At 47.7% G+C, this 14,786-nt stretch overlaps 1 protein-coding gene across 2 annotated transcripts in view; it reads left to right on the plus strand.

Moving 5' to 3' along the window:
• Znf341 (zinc finger protein 341) overlaps positions 1-14,786 on the plus strand; it is a 35,786-nt gene that overhangs the window by 14,061 nt on the left and 6,939 nt on the right. For both annotated transcript variants that reach the window (XM_020170266.2, XM_074074572.1), the window contains exons 6-12: positions 800-995; positions 2,162-2,246; positions 3,990-4,180; positions 5,730-5,920; positions 7,418-7,626; positions 12,991-13,087; positions 14,580-14,712. In XM_020170266.2, coding sequence (XP_020025855.2) covers positions 800-995; positions 2,162-2,246; positions 3,990-4,180; positions 5,730-5,920; positions 7,418-7,626; positions 12,991-13,087; positions 14,580-14,712 — 1,102 coding nt within the window. The remainder of the gene's footprint in view (positions 1-799; positions 996-2,161; positions 2,247-3,989; positions 4,181-5,729; positions 5,921-7,417; positions 7,627-12,990; positions 13,088-14,579; positions 14,713-14,786) is intronic.

Raw genomic sequence — 14,786 nt, forward strand, 5'->3', positions numbered from 1 at the left:
CAGATGGCTGCTAAAAGCTCGGTGAATTCTTCCATTCAGAAGATCTCTGTTGCCACCCTGTGCCAGGCATTACCCTAGGCCCAGGAAGAGAGTCGTCAGCAGGAGACAAAATCTCTGCCCCCTTGGAGCTAAGCAGATGGTAGACAAGATAAATAGGTAACAACACATCGCTGTCCATGATTAGCCTACGGAGCAAAATAAAGCAGGGAAGGTCTGAAAGGGAAATCTTGGATAGAAGAGCCTGGAGGCTCAGTGAAATTGGACAAATGAGCGCTGCCCCCTGCTATGGGTTTAAGTAAGTTGAGTAAGTCGGGATGTCTCAGAATTTGCTCAGCTGTGTCTCATGGCTTAGCTATCAGCTCTCAGTTGAAGGGAGCCTGCTGTGGCGGAAGTGGAATAGCTTGAGGACACTCACTGTTCTGCCCCCTTGGTTCTCTTACACTAATAAGCTGCCGTTAATAGCAGAAACAACAGCAGCTTGTGTTTATTGAGGTTCACCGTCTGCCACCACTTGCTCTAGGCTTGCTGCATGTTTCTTCTCAAGAACCTTACGAGGCATGCTGTGATCAGCCCCATTTTGCAGATATGGAAACTGAGGCAGGCACTGAAGCCCAAGTGGTCTGTGGCAGAGGCTGGATTTGAATCCAGCCAGCCTGGCTCAAAGGTGTGTCTGGCCTTCAGCTTCATGAAATTTTAAGGGGTCTTAAGGTGACTGAGCCAGTTGTGGGATTTGGATGGTGAGATGCAGGCAGTGGATGAGCCATTCCAGGCTCTTTTCCTCACAGTGCTGTCCTTCTAGGTGCCAAACCAGTGTGTGGAAGCTCCAGTGTACCCTACACCCCCGGTATACAGCCCTGGCAAACAGGGGTTCAAACAGAAAGGACCAAACCCCACTCCCCCCATGACCAGCACCACTGGGGGCACAGTGACCACCTTTGATTCTCCACCCACGCTGAAGACACGACAGGCTAAAGGTGCTGGTGGACTCCCAGAAGGTGGGCCCTGTGCCCGCCATGGGCATCTTTCCTCAGCTTGACCTATCCACAGGCTGCTTGGTTCTGGTTTTCCCTTTTATGGTGGTTAGGATTAAGTTTGGTTGCATGTATGGGAAGTTTGAAATAACAGTGACTTCAAACTGATAGAATTTTGTTTCTCTCCTGCGTAGAACAAGACCAGAAGCAGACAATCTGGGGATTGTGTGACATGGTCACCTGGCAACCATGTTTCTTTTGTCTTTCTGTTCCTCTATCCCTAGAACATGACTTCATTTATCAGGGTGCCTCATCATCTAAGATGGCTGCTGAAGTTCCAGTCATTAATTTCATATTCCAGACAGTAAGGAGGAAGAAGGGAAGGGTAAAAAGATACCTCCCAGCTTCCAGAAGTTCTCTATGAGACTTTTGCTTGCATCTCTTAGTCACATGGCCCTACCGAGCTGCAAAGGAAGCTGGAAATGTCTTAGTCAGGGACATTGATGTTCTCATTATGTCGGGAATTTGTGAAAGAAAGAGTGGCCATCAGTCAGGCAAATATGCCAGGAGATGCTAAATATGGGGTAGGTAGAAGGGAGGAAATTGAGAATTTATAGGGGCTTTCTAGTCAATTATTTCCTCTTTTCCTTCCTTCCACAAATGTGTATTGACATCTGTGTGGCAGGCTCCTTGTCAGGCACAGGGAGTGTCCTGCCTCAGTCCATGGTCTTCTCCCAACAGTTCCTCCCAGTTTAATGGGAGAGACAGAGAATAAATACTTACGGTTGCCCTGGGAAAGATTCACAGGCATTGTGACTGAGAATAACCTGGGAGAGACTGGAGAATAAGCTACCTAGCCATCTGGGGAGAAGAAAGGGACGAGCATTCCAGACAAGGGGGGACCAGCAGGTGCAGAGGCCCTGAGGTAGGCCCATGCTTGATGTCTTTCAAGGTTAGCAAGGAGTCCTCCACAGTAGGATGAAGGAAGTGATGAGTGTCCTGAGTTTTTCTCCTGGGCCTATGAGAAGCTCACCTGTGCTGCTTGCCTTGCCCATGTGCAGCTGTAGACTTACATGACTGTGGGCTGTGTGGCCCCCGGTCAGAGAGTGGTGTGGCTGGAGGCTGCCCTTGGCTCCCTTCAGCTGGGCCCCCAGCCTCACCGTCCCCTCCTCTGCTTTGTTGTGCTGCAGGGAAGCCAAAGACCCAGAAACTCAAGTGCTCCTACTGTGACAAGGCTTTCACCAAGAACTTCGACCTGCAGCAGCATGTCCGAAGGTAGGGGGCGGTGGGCACAGGGCCAGCGGCTCCTGGGCAGCTCTGGCTGAGGGCCGCCAGAGTGGAAACCAGGCTCCCTTCTCAGCCCCAGCATGTCTGTCCCATCATGGTCTGCAGGCCTGCTGTTTAGGTTGGGCTGGTTTCCCTCTTTTCTCTCAGGAGCAGGGGAAGGGGCCTGCCCACCATGACAGGGGAGGTTAGAGGATCTGTGGTAGTGGTGGGGGGCTCAGAGGGGCTTTACAGACACATGAGGCTGCCTCGGTCATCTCTCTGCAGAAGGGCTGGCCTCAGGCTGCCTGCCCTGCCAGCATAGCTCCAGGAGCTCTTGGCCCATTCAGGTCTAACCAGGTACCTCTTGTCCTGGGAACATACGTCTTATTCTGAGCCTACCTGGCCTCAGTGTTTCCATCTGTGAAATGGAGGGGTGGACTTGTCCAGTGCTCCTCGCAGGGAGATATGTTGGTACATGGGATGATTTTAGGTGGTTTATGTCTATGGTGATGGGAAGTTCTGAAAGACACAGTGAAAGATTATTCCCTTGAAAGTTTCAGTCCTGGAGAAAAATCCAGTTTGGCGATAATCTGCTTTTAACACCACTCACTTACTTGCTCATCTCAGAAAGAGAGAGAGAGAGAGAGAGAGAGAGAGAGAGAGAGAGAGAGAGCCAGCCAGCCTCAAATTCCAACCACCACAGCAAACAGCTTCTTTTCAGACCAGGATTTTCCAACCTTGGCACTACTGACACTTGGAATTTGGGGTCACACCATTCTTTATGGTGGAGGGCTGACCTGTGCTTTGACCTCTGACCATTAGAGGCTATTAACACTGCACCCCCAGCTGTGACAGCCCCAGATGTCTCTGAACATTGCTGAGCATCCCCTGCAGGGCAAAATTTACCTCATTTGAGAACCATAAGTCCACACTAGTGCTATGCAATAGGACTTTCCATAAAGGTGGAAATGCTCAAATTGGTGCCTGCCCAGCATGGTTGCTGCTAACTCAGTGTGGCTAGAGTGACTAGTGCGGCTGTTAAACTGAATTTTTTTTTTTTTTGTCTTTTTAAAAAAATTCTCATTGCATTTTATTGTTTTAACATTTATTTACATGTGTAAACTGAATTTTTAATTTTAATAATTTTACATTTAAATAGTCACAGGTGGCTGGTATCTACCTTATAGGACAGTGCAGCTCTGGCTCTTAGTAACAATGTTTTATGTTCTTTGGGGGTTATGACAAGTGGTTTTTCATATCCAATGACAACAGGAAGCTTCACTTCAAAATTATTTTAAGTTTTAAAAAAGTAAGTTGATTAGTTGGGAGTGGTGGTTCACATTTGTAATCCCAGCACTCTGGAGGCTGAGGCAGGAGGATCCAGAGTTTAAGGCCAGCCTGGTCTACATAATGTGACACTGTCTCAAATTGAAGAAAAAGTTAAACAATGGCACAAGTGCTGTGTTATGGCAGCTAGGGCTCCTTTAGGGCTCCATCTGAATGGGTCCAACCATTAGGAAGTGTGTGTGGTGACCATGGTGAAGGTCAGCTTCTGGCTTGGTCACTTAAGCAGCACAATGATGTGACCAAGAGCCCAGGGCTTCCATCTCTGGTCTGCCTGCCCTGGAGGGAGAATGTGGCCCGTGTGGTCAGAGGGGGCCAGCAGCATCTCTGGGCCTTCCTGGTGGCTGTGAGCTCCTGGGTGGAAGCTGGGTCCCTATGTGAGAGTGCTCACTAGCCTTGTCCCCACAGCCACACTGGGGAGAAGCCCTTCCAGTGCATTGCGTGTGGCCGGGCCTTTGCCCAGAAGTCTAACGTGAAGAAACACATGCAGACACACAAGGTGTGGCCCCCAGGGCGCAGTGGAAGTACTGTTTCCCGGAACTCTGTGACTGTACAAGTCATGGCTTTGAACCCCAGCAGGCAAGAGGACGAGAACACAGGTGGGTAGAAGTGGGAAAGCCACTCTCCCTACACATCTCTACAGCTTCATAGGATGTTGATTTGTGTGTTGCAGAGCTGGGGATGGAACCCAGGCCCTTGTTCCTGTTAGGCACATGTTCTACCACTGAGCCATCCCCAGCCCCAGCTTCATAAGGTTGTGTTGTTGGCTGGCTGACCTTGGGTAACCTCCTTGACCTCTCTGGGCTTCAATCTATTTTATCTATGAAATGAGGCATAGAGAGCTAGGTATGGTGACACACACCTGTAATCTCAGCACTCAGAAGGCTGAGGCAGGAGAGTCTCGCATATGAGGTTAGCCTGGGCTACATAGTTGAGACCCTGTCTCGTAAAGGGGGGTGCATAGGATGAAAAAAATTATATAATTTATAAACTTCTAACTATATTTATAACATAAATATTTGTAACAATTAATTATAAATATTATATAATATATGACATATGTAATACTGTATCCATGTAGACATCACTAATTAATTATTTTTTTTCCTTGCTGAGCCTGGATCCTCCCTCAGAATCTATCTTCTGTACATTGCTCCAGGCAGTTACTGTAGTTGAAATTAATTTTAACGATAGATTTTATTAAACCCAATGTACTATCATTTTAGCATGCAATATAGAGATATTGAGGTGTTTGTTTTGTTTTTCTGTGCAGTACTGGGATTGAACCCGGGGCTTTGCACATACCAGGCAAGGTTTCTCCTACTGAGCCATGCTGCAGCCATATTGAAACTCAGTGTGTATGTACCTCGACAGTGCGTCTGGCTCTGGACTGGCCACATTTCAACCTTTCAGTTTCCACATAGGGCTTGTGGTCACTGTATTGGACAGTATAGAGCCGAGCTTAAGCCCTTTCTACACAGCCCCAGGGGTGAGCAACACCAGCCACGCACCAGCTACTTCTGAAGGGGTCTTTCGTGGGACCACTTTTATCTGACCAGTGCTTCCTGTTAGACCTGGGCCTCCACATGCCCTGTGTTCTTCTGAGCTCCTTAGGGAGGGGACCATCTCTCCCAATTGCTTTCCAGACTCCCACAGCTCCTGGTACCAAAGGCCAGTCATTGGGCACACGTTCATGGAGGCGTGCAATGTGCCTGGCCATGGGCTGCAGAGATGAGGCCAGAGATCCCCAACATCAGGGAAAAGGAGGAACAGTCTAGTGAGGGAAGGACAGTGGAGCAAATGGTTGTAACTAGAATGAGGGCCTGTGGAGGCGTCGGGAACAGAGCTAGTGTTCGGTTTGCAACAACCACAAAGAGGTCTATGGTGTCCAAGGGGAAGGCATGGAGGGGAGCCAGGGAGGGGAGTGGGAGGCCCTAGCTGTTTCTGAGCAGACTGTGTTTCTGTATTTTACCTCCTGGCTGTACCCGAACACTCCTGCTGGTTGAGTACTGTGTTCGCCACCAGGCGTGTGGTAGGTGGTGGGTGACACAGAGAAACGTGCAGTAAGTGTCCTGTGAATCCCTCTTGAATGGCATGGTTCCTTGTCCTGACTCTCTCACTGACTTCGTTCTCTGTCTTTCTCCATAGGGTTGGGACAGACCCTGCCAAGTGCGCCACAGCCACAGGCCTTGCCCCAGGCAGGTGAGGACGAGGGAGACAAGCTAGAGCCCAAGCAGGTGGTCCTCATTGATAGCTCCTACCTGTGCCAGTTCTGTCCCAGCAAGTTCAGCACCTACTTCCAGCTCAAGTCACACATGACCCAGCACAAGAACGAGCAGGTAGGTGAGTAGGTACAGAACAGCTGCTATATTTCCATCTATCACATCTGTATTCCCAGCAGGACAAATGCAAGAAGTAGAGGAGATTTCTCTTAGGAAGCTTTGCCTTTTCATTTTGGGAAAGATGCTGTCTATCCCTCAAAGGACTACTACCTACTTACCGTTGACGAGAAAGGAGTACATGGCTGACACTGGGTGCAAGGGAACCGGGGTGGACGGAGTGTTTTAACTAGACAAGTCATCATCCTGAGCAAATTGGGGTTCACTTTTTTTTTTTTTTTTTTTGCAGTACTGGGGTTTGAACTCAGGGCCTATACCTTCAGCTACTCCACCAGCCCTTTGTTGTGATGGGGTTTTTTTTTGAGATAGGGTCCCCTGAACTATTTGCACAGGCTGGCTTTGAAACTCGATCCTCTAGATCTCTGCCTCCTGAGTATCTAGGATTAAAAGTGTGAGTCACTGGTGCCTGGCTTCGGGGTTTACTTTATTAGGAAGGAAGAGCGTGTGGTATGGCATAGGCTCCTGATGAGTATGTACTAATTTATCAAAGTAAAAATTTTAAAATGTTGGGTCTGGGGGAGTGACTCAAGTGGTAGAGATCCTGCCTAGCAAGCACAAGACCCTGAGCTCAAACCTCAGTATTGCAAAAAAAAATTTTTTTTCAAAATGTTAAAAAACATATTTCTCATAGAAATGATACTAAACACAAGTTAGAATTTCATTCAACTCACAAATGAGGGAGCCAGAAAGATGACAAAGACTTTAAGAAGAGGACATGAGACCCAGACCCAGATATCTGTGCCTGTGGGTGACTGTTCCCGAAATGAGACTGCTAAGTTAGATGAAAATCTTGTTAATTTCCTGCAGGGCCAGGAAATCTGTGACCTTTGGGGTTATCTCCTCTACCTGACAAAAACCAGTTACATCAGTGCTGGGTTGTGGCTCAGCGATAGAACGCTTGCCTAGTGTGTGGGGGGGGGCATGGTTACACGAGATCAGATTTTTGCAAGTTAACGTTTAATTTGAGTGACTGTGTCTCTCAAATCAAAAGTAAAGAGTGAGAACTAACCCACGCCCCAGAGAGTCAGGACAGGCCGGTTGGATGGTGGCTCTCAAAGAGTGGTCCCTGGACTGGCAGCATCAGCTCCTGATCATGCCCTGTTAGAAGTGCACAGTGTCGGGCCACCTGGACCTGCTGAATCCCATACCCTCGGGGATCCGGCAACCGGGGACTCTGTTGGTTACTCCAGTGTGACATTGTAAGGATACAGCATCATCCCTTCACTGTGCTCCAGGTCTTGGGTAATTTTTCTGCACATACCTAGGCTTCACAGAGCCCAAGGGAAGTGTAACTGGCTGAGAGAAGCAACCCTCTAATCAAAGGAAACCAGGGCTCCAGCAGCAGGGAGCAGGGGAACCACAGGCCAGCTGTCTATGGCAGCGTCCATGGTGGTATCCACATCTTCCATCCCCTCACCTCCGGCATCTCCCCTGCAGGTATACAAGTGTGTGGTGAAAAGTTGTGCTCAGACCTTCCCCAAGCTCGATGCATTTCTGGAGCATATCAAGAGCCACCAGGAGGAGCTGAGCTACCGCTGTCACTTGTGTGGAAAGGACTTCCCCTCGCTGTACGACCTGGGTGTGCACCAGTACTCACACAGCTTCCTGCCACAGCACAGTCCCAAGAAGGACAGCGCCGTCTACAAGTACGTGTCTTATGGGCCTGGGTGGCTCTGCTACTCAGCACCAGACAGACAGCTCGGAGGAGAAATGGGGCTCCAGGCTGGGGTCCAGCCTGGGCATTGGCGTGGGTGGGGAGAAGGTGCTGGCTCGTCTTAGGTCATTCTTCACTTTGGCATACATTTGAAAAGTTGAGAAACTCTTTAAAAGGGAGAGCTGGGTCTGAGGCAGAACTCTGTGGTGAAGGTATCTTCCCATGGAGTCATGGGAAGGCCTCATGAAGTCAGGTGCCCCCACCTGACTTCATGAAATCTCACATTTGTGCCCAGCAATATTCATTGGCTCCTGGGGGTTGGGAGCAGGTGCTTCCCACAACCTGATGTAGGGATGGGGCAGTGGAGAGAGGGAGAGAGTGTCTGTTCCGGACTCCTTCCACTGCATTTGTGAATGTTTTCATGTTTAGCATGGCTTTTTTTTTTTTTTTTTTTTGCAGTATTGGAGTTTGAACTAGGCCTACACCTTGAGCCACTCCAGCAGCCCTATTTTTTTTTTTTTTGCGTGTGTGATGGGTTTTTTTGAGATGGGGTCTCATGAACTTCTATTTGCCGGACTGACTTCGAACCAAAGTCCTCCTGATCTCTGCCTCCTGAGTAGCTAGGATTACAGGCATGAGCCACCAGTGCCCGGCTGTTAGCATGGTTTTGCTTCCTGGGACAACTTCATATCTTTGGGGACTTGCTGGTGACCTCAGATACACCAGTAACTCCGGGGTGAGGCTTCTGGGGTCTAGAGATAAGTGAGTGCCAGCCTCGAGTGGAGAATGCACGCATTACTCAGGGAACAAATGCTGCCCATACATTCTGATAAAATGCTGCCTCCCTGGCCCTGAAGTAAGGCCAAGGAGGCAGCCACCATCTGGACAGCCCAGGGGTGAAATGGTGCCACAAGTGATGATAAGGGCTCTGGAGCTACTGCTCTGCTCAAATTCCAAGTCCAATGCATGCCCCTGGGTAAAGTGTTTAGCTAACATGGGCCTAAGTTTCCCTATCTGTGAAATGGGGATCATGACAGAACCTATCCTATTGGATTTTTTTTTTTTTTGGTGGTGCTGGGATTTGAACTCAGGGCCTCATACTTGCTAGGCAGGCGCTCTACTATTTGAGCCATGGTCTCAGCCCACAAAAAGGATTTTTTAAGGAACCTACTCATATAGACAAAAAAAAACAAATAAAAAGAGCAAAAGTCCTGTCACCCAGAGGTAACCACTCTTGGTATATATCTCTAACTATGTGTTTATAATCATGGACACAGATATAAATATCAAACTATTTGAGTCAGGTGATCCCAAAAGCAATCATGGAATTTGGTGAAAATTCATCATTCTGTCTTCCTATTGCTCAGCTTCTGACAGACAAACTGAAACTTGGTGGGATCCCTCTTACAGGTGATGTGGTCTGATTTACAGATATATTTTAAAAGTTGAGTGTGGTGTCACATGCCTGTAGTCTCAGCTACTTGGGAGGCTGAGACAGGCATCCCATAAGTCCAGGAGGCAATTTAGTGAGATCCCATCTTTATATAATTGTTGAATATTTTTGATTAATGTATATTAATTTTACATATTGATGAGGTTCAGTGTGATATTTCGACACATGCATACAGCGTGTACTAATCCAATCCAGCCTTCCTTTATCCATCCTCCTCCCTAGTGTTATTTAAAGCTTTTATGCTTGAGATTATAATACAGAAATCTTTGCATTTCAACAAAAACAGACCTGCTTCATTCTTTAAAAAAAAAAAATTATTAGCAGTCGGGTGCCAGTGGCCCCCATCTATAATCCTAGCTACTCAGGAGGCAGAGATCAGAAGGATTAAGGTTCGAAGCCAGCCTAGGCAAATAGTTTGAGAAACTGTATCTCAAAAAAAAAAACCCATCACAGAAAAGGGCTGGCAGAGTGTCTCAAGCTGTAAGAGCACCTGCCTTGCAAGCATGAGTCCCTGAGTTCAAACCCTAGTTCTGCCAAAAAAAAAAAAAAATTATTAGCGTAAATTAATTGTACAAGGGGTTTCATTATATTTACATACTTGCATAAAATGTACTTTGATCAAATTCATTCCATCTATATAGTACTCTTTCTTAACCCCCTTGTTTTCTTCCCCCTCCTTTTGAACAGTTTTTAGTGGGTTTCATTATGTTACTATGTATGTATATATACACATATATGTATATATACACACACATATGTATATATGTATAATGTACTTCTGTCATATTCACATGCACCCTCCCCCTCCCACTGGTTCCCCCACACATACCTGCCTCATTTTCATTTTCTTTTTTTTTTTTGGTGGTACTGAAATTTGAACTCAAGGCTTCATGCTTGCAAAGCAGGCACTCTACCACTTGAGCCACACCTGCAGTCCATTTTGCTGTGGTTATTTTGGAGATAGGGTCTCCCAAACTATTTGCCTGGGCTGGCTTCCAACCTCAGTCCTTCTGATTTCAGCCTTCCAAATAACCGGGATTACAGGCGTTGAGCTGCTGGTACCTGGCTTGCCTCATTCTTTTAAGCAGCTCCTATTGTCCAGGGATTGCTGTGGTTTATTTAAATCATCCCTCATTGCTGGATAATAGGGTTATTGCCACCTTGTCATTATTATATGCTACAGGGAGCAGTTTGAGACATGTCTTTTTTTTTTTGCGGCACTGGTACTGGGATTTGAACTCAGGGCCTCACGCTTGCTAGACAGGAGCTGTTACTGCTTGAGCCACTCCACCAGCTGGACATATATGTTTGCTTCTTTGTAAGTTTCTACAAGCAATTTGCAGGTCACAGATCCCAGGAAGTTCTAAAAGTGATCAATTACCTACTTGAAACAAATAATTTCTATGTATATATAGTGCAATATTAGAAACACAGTGAGTGAACTTCCTTCTCCATCCTCACCCATTTCCCTGTATCACAGGTGGTCACATTCAAAAATGCTCTTTCTAGCTTTGCATGCTCAAGACCCTGGATTGAATCCCCAGCACTTTGGGGATGAGGGGATGGTCTTTTAGCTCTCTTTATTTTGGCATAATTTCAGATGTCCAGAAAAGCTACAAGAGTAGCACAGAGAATTCGTTTAGACCGTTGTCACCCAGATCTCCTGACGTTTGCTTTGTCCCATTCTGAAGTGTTTGAGAGTAATGTGCAGGCCTGATGCCCCTTCACCCTTGACCTTTGTGAGCCTTCCCTGAAGCAGTGTAATTATCAACATCAGGGAGTTAACATCAGTACAGGGCACTAATCTACAGACCTTATTCAAAGTTTTCTAGTTGTTCCAATAACATCCTTTATAGAGAAAGAAAAGGTTTTTTTCCTGGTACAGAGTCCAACCCAAGATCACGGTCACATTCAGTTGTCATGCCTCTTTGGCCTCCTGGAAGTTGGGACAGGTCTTCATTCTGTCTTTGCCTTTCATGACTTTGATTTTTTTTTTTATTTTTGGTGGTTCTGGTAATTGAAGCCAGGGCCTTGTATATGTGAGGTAAACCCTCTCCCACTGAGCTACACCCCCATTCTGACCTTGGATTTCTTTTTTCCTTTTTTCGAGACAGTGTTGCTACACAGCCCAGGCTGCCCTGCATCAGCCTCCCAAGTACTGCTATTCAAGGCGGGCACCACCATGCCCAGTTTGATCTTGATGTTTCTCCAGAGCATAGAGCAGTTATTTTGTTGAATGTCCTTGTTTGAGCTTGCCTAACTTCGCCTTGCAGTGACTTCCTGGATGTGCTGTTTGGCAGAACATCCCAAGTGACAACATGTCCTTCCCTGTGCATCATCTCAGGGCCCATGACTCTGATTTGCTGCATTACTGCTGATGTTACCTTGCATGACTTGGTGAAGGTGGCATTTCTGGCAGCCACCTTCAAAGTTGCTAAACTTTGACCCATATAAACCTGTTTCCTTCTCTGAGCCCATGAAGCCTATACTCCCAACTCACCAACCCCTTCCTCTTCCTCTCCTGCTGGCTGAGAGCCCTTTTTGTGTGGTTTTCAGTAGGCTCAGAGCTTCCATGGATCCACCGTAGGTATCTCTACCTGGGGTTCTGAGCAAGGTGGCACTGGTGAGAGCCCCTGGCCCCTGCTTCTGTTTTGTTGTTGTTGTTATTTATTTATTTAGTTTTGGTGGTGCTGGGATTTAAACTTAGGGTCTTACACTTGCTAGGCAGGTGCTGTACCAGGGAGCCACTTCATCAGCCCTGCTTTTGTTTCTGGTGAGATTTGCCCCCCAGCTGTAGCCTTACTCACTGGTGTTATTGTAAAGGGATGCATTGGCTGGCAGATGTTGTTTGTTTCTTGGGGGGGGTGCGGAAATGTGGCCTCTTTTAGTCCTTCAGAGTGATTTGTGGCCTCAGAGTGCTGTGACTTTTTCTTGGTTTGGGATTCCTTTTTATTTTCTGTGCTGGGGTTTGAACCCAAGGCCTCACACTTAGTAGGCAAGCACTGTGCCACCAAGCTACACCCCAGCAAGGTGGTGTTTTCAGGTGTTGACAGCATAGATTGTTTTGCCACTTGGCACTTTATGAGCTGCTTGGCACAGTTGTGTCCTTTGACTCTGACAGTCGAAAGTATGGACAAGAAGCAGGGCCATTGCTGCCCCATGTTGTAGGTGAGGAAACCAAGTGTCAGAGGCAGGAAAGAAGGAGCTGGGCTGGGATCCCTGTCTTTGTGACTCTTTCATGTGACAAGTTCTCATTGGTGCTCTGAGCAAACTGTGAATAGGAAATAGAGGTCCCTGTGGCAGTGCCCACTTGCTAATGGAGGAGACAGACAGTAACCAAGGAAGAAAAGAAATAAACCCACATAATAGTGCTAAGAGGAAAATTAGGTGGGTGACATAACAGAGTGACTGGGGTGGATTCTGGAGGGCACCTTGAGACAGGGTCACCACGGAGGGCCTGTCTGAGACATGAAGGATGAGAAGATGCTACCCAGGGGAAGACCTGGGGAAGAGTGTTCTAGATAACAGCAACAGCAAGTGCAAAGGCCCTGAGGTATGAATCAGCCTAGTATGTTCCAGACACATCAAGAATTGAACCAGGGTCTCATGCATGCTAAGCCCGCACTCTGCCACTGAGCTACACAACCCCAGCCCTGGTTTTCATTTTTAAAGGCTACCTCTGGCTGCCCTGGGGAGAATAGACTACAGGGCACAGGGTTGGGACAGGGAGGCGGCTACTGCACTTGTCTGAGCAAGACACCACAGCACTTGGTCTGGAGGCAGAAGCAAGCAATAAGAGTGGATAGGACAGAGAATAAATGACATGTAGCATTTCACCTCCTGCCATTGGTCCACACGTCTGCTGGGTGTCCTCTCTCAGCTGTCCACTTCCTTTCCGCCTAGGTGTGTCAAATGCGTCAACAAATACTCCACTCCTGAGGCCCTGGAGCACCATCTGCAGACGGCCACACACAACTTCCCCTGCCCACATTGCCAGAAGGTGGGTGAGCACCGAGCCCTTCCTCCTCCACCGCCTCCAACCATGCTGACCTTGAGGCGTTCATTATCCTTGTTGTTACGGACTCCTCAGAGACTCTGAAGGTCCCCTGCATCCTGTCCCTAATGTCCTTGCTGGAAAGTTTGAGTCAGGTTCACGTTTCTCTAATTGCTTTTAACTAAGTTTCTACTGATCAATAGGTGTGCGTTTGTCACCCGTTCCCCCACCCCCTTGCTCCTATTTTTTTTTTTTTTTTCCTTTATCTGTGGAAGAAACTGGGTCAGTGGTCCTGTGGTGCTTCCTGCAGTCTGGATTTTGGTGACTGCTTCTCCTGGTGTGTTTAACTTGTTTCCTCCTACTACTCATTTTCTAACAACCTTATATAGCAAATTTTCCAGGACAGCCCTGGGTTTACTTTGACCTCGTTCTAGATGTTTCTAATATGTAGCCTAATTTTGGGCTTTGGAATTTAAACGTATCATGGGTTCAGCAAGAAGCACATGCTAAGTGCTATTCTGAGCATTTTGCCTGACCTGGCTCAGGGAGCCCCACAGGATGGGCAGGTATCCTGTTACTGCTTCTGTTTTACAGGTGGGGACAAGACACAGAAGGGTCACTTAGCTGGGAAATGATGGAGCCGATAAGGAGAGGGACGGTTGTGTCTGTGCCCTGGACCAAGTGACTGAGAAAATGAATGGGTAGATGGCTGTGCTAGAAAGAGATTTGGGCGCCTGTGTTTGCTGGCTGTTCATTCCCTCCCATTCATTTATCTAGTTATTTGTTCCTTTTAAAATCCATCCCCACACCTATAATCCTAGCTACTCAGGAGGCAGAGACAGGAGGATCGTGGTTCGAAGCCAGCCCCAGTAAAATAGTTGACGAGAGACCCTGTCTTGAAAAAACCAATCACAAAAAAGGGCTGGTGGAGTGGCTCAAGGTGTAGGCCCTGAGTTAACAGCACCACAAAAATAAGTAAATAAATAAGTAAAATTCGTCTCTTTACTCATCTGTCATTTGACCCCGGCCCTGGGCTGGGGGAATGACAGCTCCCTTCTGCCTTCTTCGGGTTCCTGTGTAAGCAGAGTGCTGTAGTTCAGTGGGTTAGATGCTGACTTCAAAATGTGGGTGATCATCCAAAGGCAGAATTTGCTTCGTCTACCATGGCACAGGAGTCAGGGAAAGCTTCACAGAGGCAGTGACTCCTGAGTTGGTCTTGAAGTCAGCATTGATAGGAGTTCCTGAGACTCAGAAAGGAAGCCCTCTAGGTGGAAAGACCAGCTTTGCAAGAACTCACAGTGGATGTGCTTTGGCTGGGCTCACAGGTGCATAGGAAAGCCATGAGGTTCTGAGGGCTGGATCTGACCTGTCGGTCCTGGCCTCCAAGGACAGAAAGAAAGATATTCCCAAGGGGCTGGAAATGGGGCCCTGAACTCAGAAGGTGGTAAGGGAAGGGAGGCCTGGTGAGGCAGACATAAGGCAACTCTTTGTTCTCTAGGTATTTCCATGTGAACGCTACCTGAGGCGTCACTTGCCCACCCATGGCAGTGGAGGCAGATTCAAGTGCCAGGTGTGCAAGAAGTTCTTCCGGCGGGAGCACTACCTCAAACTGCACGCACACATCCACTCAGGTGGGGCCGCCCCCTCCTCTGCCCACCCCTCAGCCTCTTCTTATTTCTGCCTGTCCCTCTTCCCCTCCCCATCC

This window comes from Castor canadensis, chromosome 5 (genome assembly GCF_047511655.1).
Source record: "Castor canadensis chromosome 5, mCasCan1.hap1v2, whole genome shotgun sequence".
Classification (NCBI taxonomy): Eukaryota; Metazoa; Chordata; class Mammalia; order Rodentia; family Castoridae; genus Castor; species Castor canadensis.